The sequence below is a fragment of the Arachis ipaensis genome, chromosome B03, assembly GCF_000816755.2.
Source record: "Arachis ipaensis cultivar K30076 chromosome B03, Araip1.1, whole genome shotgun sequence".
Classification (NCBI taxonomy): Eukaryota; Viridiplantae; Streptophyta; class Magnoliopsida; order Fabales; family Fabaceae; genus Arachis; species Arachis ipaensis.
This window is the reverse complement of record NC_029787.2, coordinates 111,924,462-111,929,188: the sequence shown is the minus strand read 5'-3', so window position 1 is coordinate 111,929,188 and position 4,727 is coordinate 111,924,462. Positions and strand designations below refer to the sequence as shown.

The following is a 4,727-nucleotide window of genomic DNA, read 5'->3' as shown; positions in this document are numbered from 1 at the left end:
GGAGATATAACTTACCATCAACTTCTGAAGTTGCATTCCTAATTGTTAGAAATATAAATGAAGATACAATCAACAGAGATATAATAATTGAAACTCAAAGTAGGAGGCTTCGAAGGATAGATGTGTTACTTCCAATGTATCTACCTCTACAATATCCTCTACTTTTTTCATATGGAGAGGAAGGATTCAAGATTGATATAAAGACTTTTTCACCTCCTAGTGTTAGAACAACAACAAAAAAAAGAGAGAATTAGCATGAGAGAATTCATTGCATACAAACTTTAAAAAAGAAAGAATGAATCTCCTATTTTGCTAAGGTCAAGAAGACTTTTTCAGCAATTCTTGGTGGATGCTTATACAATGGTTGAATCTGATAGGTTGTTGTACCATAGATTTAAGCAGCCAGGCTTGAGGATTAATAAGGAGAAATCATTGCATGAGTGCATACTCCAGGGCGAAACTAAAGCAATAAGTTCTAGCCAAAGAATCATCTTGCCAAAGAGTTTCATTAGAGGGCCTAGATATATGTTTAAAGATTGTAATGATACCCAAGTTATTTTGTCACAATGACTTGCAATTCAGACTGGAAAGAGATTAAACAAGAGGTAGCATAAGAAGGCATAAAAGCGGATGACAGACCTGACATCATATGCAGAATATTCAAAATGAAGGTGGATGAACTAATTACGGACGTCAAGCAAGGAAAATTTTTTGTAGGCTATTTGGATGTAAGTGACACCAACTAGAAAAATAATTTTGTATATTTGTCACACATTTAAAAAAAAAAACTGAGTCTAAGTATTATTATTTAATTATTCAAATTTTCTGTCATTAATAGATGTTTGCACCATGGAATTCTAGAAAAGAAACTTGCTGCATGCTCACATACTACTATTCATGCATCCAGATTCAAAACTGAGGATTCTTGATGACATAGATACATTCATCTGTGCAAAAATTCTTGATAAAGTGAGGAATCCAAATTTGTATGCAGCTGTTGAAAGTACATGGTCCATGGACCATGTGGCCAATACAACCATCATAGTCTGTGCATGGTAAATAGAAGGTGTTCAAAATTATTTCCCAAGAAATTTAGAGAGAGAACAATCATAGACGATGTTGGTTTCCCTAAATATATGAGAATAGATGATTCCCTAATAGTGAAGAAGAAAATTTTGAAGTGGACAACTCTTTCATTGTTCCTTACAACCCATCGCTACTTCTGAAATATGCATGCCATATCAATGTTGAGTATACTTGCCAGACTTCAGCCATAAAATATTTATTCAAGTATGTTCACAAAGGTAATGATAAAGTCACTGCTGCATTCTACCAAAGTGGTACATCACAGGTTGATGAGATACACAACTACGTTGATTGTAGATACATATCTGCGTGTGAGACAGCATGGAGGTTGTTTTCTTATCCTATTCAAATAAAGGAATCGACAATTATCAGATTGTCATTTCATTTACCAGATGATAAAAATGTGATCTACAAAAGATTCTACTGACATCAATTAGGTACTTGAGAAAGCTAATTTCAAAAGATCAATGTTGGAAGGATGGATACAAGCCAACAGTGATTTCAGTGATGCAAGAAATTTATCTTATGTTGAATTTCCTACATGATTTGTCTAGAATTCAAATAATTTAGAATGGACACATCGTCAACAAGGTCATGCCATAGGAAGAATATCTCATATTCCTCCTATGAATAAGGAAGACGACTACTATCTGATGCTACTTCTAAATATACAAAAAGGATGCAAAAGCTTCGAGGACAAAAGAACAGTGCATGGGATTATGCACAATTCCTTCAACGATGTATGCTATGCACTAGGCCTCCTTCAAGATGACAGAGAATTAATAGATGCAATTGCTGAAGCATCTTCGTGGGCATCTGCAAATTATTTAAGAAGACTTTTTGTTGTTTTGCTTACTGATGAGCGGATAATTTATACGCTTTTTGGCATTGTTTTTAGTATGTTTTTAGTAGAATCTAGTTACTTTTAGAGATGTTTTTATTAGTTTTTATGTTAAATTCACATTTCTGGACTTTACTATGAGTTTGTATATTTTTCTGTGATTTCAGGTATTTTCTGGCTGAAATTGAGGGACCTGAGCAAAAATCAGATTTAGAGGTAGAAGAAGGACTGCTGATGCTGTTGGATTCTGACCTCCCTGCACTCAAAGTAGATTTTCTGGAGCTACAGAATTCCAAACGCCAGAAATACGTTACAAACTGGCGTTCAACTCCAAGAATGACCTCTCCACGTGGAAACTTCAAGCTCAGCCCAAGCACACACCAAGTGGGCCCCGGAAGTGGATTTATGCATCAATTACTTACTTTTGTAAACCCTAGTAACTAGTTTAGTATAAATAGGACTTTTTACTGTTGTATTTGACATCTTGGGACGTCTGGTTCTTAGATCGTGGGAGCTGGCCATTCGGCCATGCCTGAACCTTTCACTTATGTATTTTCAACGGTAGAGTTTCTACACTCCATAGATTAAGGTGTGGAGCTCTGCTGTTCCTCATGAATTAATGCAAAGTATTACTGTTTTTCTATTCAATTCAACTTATTCCGCTTCTAAGATATTCATTCCACTTCAACATGAATGTGATGAACGTGACAATCATCATCATTCCCTACGAACGCGTGTCTGACAACCACTTCCGTTCCACCTTAGATTGAATGAGTATCTCTTGGATCTCTTAGTCAGAATCTTCGTGGTATAAGCTAGAATTCTCACCAATGATATACATAAGTATTTCTATCTTTATTTTCTGTCTAATTATTATTTTTTTCGAAAACTCCATGATTAATTATTATCCGCCTGCCTGAGATTTACAAGATGATCATAGCTTGCTTCATACCAACAATTTCCGTGGGATCGACCCTTACTCACGTAAGGTTTTATTACTTGGACGACCCAGTGCACTTGCTGGTTAGTTGTATCGAAGTTGTGAATGAAAAAAGATTTATTAAGACGTGCGTACAGAGTTTTTGGCGCCGTTGCCTGAGATCACAATTTCGTGCACCAAGTTTTTGGCGCCGTTGCCGAGGATTGTTCAAGTTTGGATAACTGACGGTTCATCTTGTTGCTCAGATTAGGTAATTTTCTTTTTGTTTTACTTTCAAAAAAAAATATTTTCAAAAACTCTTCAAAAATTTCTCCCTTGTTTTCGAAAAAATTTTAAAATAAATGTTTTCAAAAATATATTTTTCTTCAGAATTTTTAATAATGAATTCTAGTGTTTCATGATGATTTGTTGAATCCTGACTGGCTGTAAGCCATGTCTAATCTTTTGGACTGGGGTTTCAACTCTTATCTTTTTCAAAATCATATCTTTTTAATCATATTTTTTTAAAACATATATTTTTCAAAAATTTGACTTTAAAATATCTTCTCTAACTTCTTATCTTCTTATCTTTTCAAAATGGAATTTCAAATTTGTTTCAACTAACTAACTAACTTTTTGTTTGTTTCTTATCTTTTTCAAAACTACCTAACTAACTCTCTCTCTCTCTCTAATTTTCGAAAATACCTTCTTCTTTTTCAAAATTTCTTTTTAATTAACTAATTATTTTAATTTTTTATTTTAAATTTCGAAAATTACTAACCTTTTTCAAAAACTATTTTCGAAAATCACTAACTCTTTTTCAAAAATTATTTTCGAAAATCCTCTTTCTCTCTCATCTCATTCTATTTATTTATTTATTTACTAACATCTCTTCCTCACTCACCGAAAATCCGAACCCCCTCTCTCTCTCTCTCTGAGTTCATATTTTCTCTTCCTCTTTTCTTCTACTCACACAGGGACCTCTATACTATGGAAAAGAGGATCCCTATTATTATTATTTTTCTGTTCCCTCTTTTTCATATGAGCAGGAGCAAGGACAAGAACATTCTTGTTGAAGTAGATCCAGAACCTGAAAGGACTCTGAAGAGAAAACTAAGAGAAGCTAAATTACAACAATCCAGCAAGCACCTTTCAGAAATTTTCGAACAAGAAGAGGAGATGGCAGCCGAAAATAATAATAATAATGCAAGGAGGATGCTTGGTGACTTTACTGCACCTAATTTTAATTTACATGGAAGAAGCATCTCCATCCCCACCATTGGAGCAAACAATTTTGAGCTGAAACCTCAATTAGTTTCTCTGATGCAGCAGAACTGCAAGTTTCATGGACTTCCATCTGAAGATCCTTTTCAGTTCTTAACTGAATTTTTGCAGATCTGTGATACTGTTAAGACTAATGGAGTAGATCCTGAAGTCTACAGGCTCATGCTTTTCCCTTTTGCTGTAAGAGACAAAGCTAGAATATGGTTGGACTCTCAACCTAAGGATAGCCTGAACTCTTGGGATAAGCTGGTCAAGGCTTTCTTAGCCAAGTTCTTTCCTCCTCAAAAGCTGAGTAAGCTTAGAGTGGATGTTCAAACCTTCAGACAGAAAGAAGGTGAATCCCTCTATGAAGCTTGGGTGAGATACAAGGAACTGACCAAAAAGTGTCCTTCTGACATGCTTTCAGAATGGACCATCTTAGATATATTCTATGATGGTCTGTCTGAATTAGCTAAGATGTCATTGGATACTTCTGCAGGTGGATCCATCCACCTAAAGAAAATGCCTGCAGAAGCTCAAGAACTCATTGACATGGTTGCTAATAACCAGTTCATGTACACTTCTGAGAGGAATCCTGTGAGTAATGGGACGCCTCAG

The 4,727-nt window shown here is 35.1% G+C and overlaps 1 protein-coding gene across 1 annotated transcript; it reads left to right on the top strand.

The window, feature by feature from the left end:
- Positions 361 to 1,513, top strand: LOC107633563. Its single transcript, XM_016337175.1, has 3 exons — positions 361 to 538; positions 908 to 1,055; positions 1,162 to 1,513. Exons 1-3 carry the CDS (start codon positions 361 to 363, stop codon positions 1,511 to 1,513), a joined length of 678 nt encoding a protein of 225 aa, XP_016192661.1.

Excerpts from the sequence above, each read along its gene's own strand:
- LOC107633563 (XM_016337175.1), top strand. The coding sequence starts at position 361 with ATGGTTGAATCTGATAGGTTGTTGTACCATAGATTTAAGCAGCCAGGC. Across the intron at positions 539-907 it reads TAGATATATGTTTAAAGATT|ATTCAAAACTGAGGATTCTT; the intron begins GTAATGATACCC and ends TCATGCATCCAG. Across the intron at positions 1,056-1,161 it reads ACCATCATAGTCTGTGCATG|TGAAGAAGAAAATTTTGAAG; the intron begins GTAAATAGAAGG and ends ATTCCCTAATAG.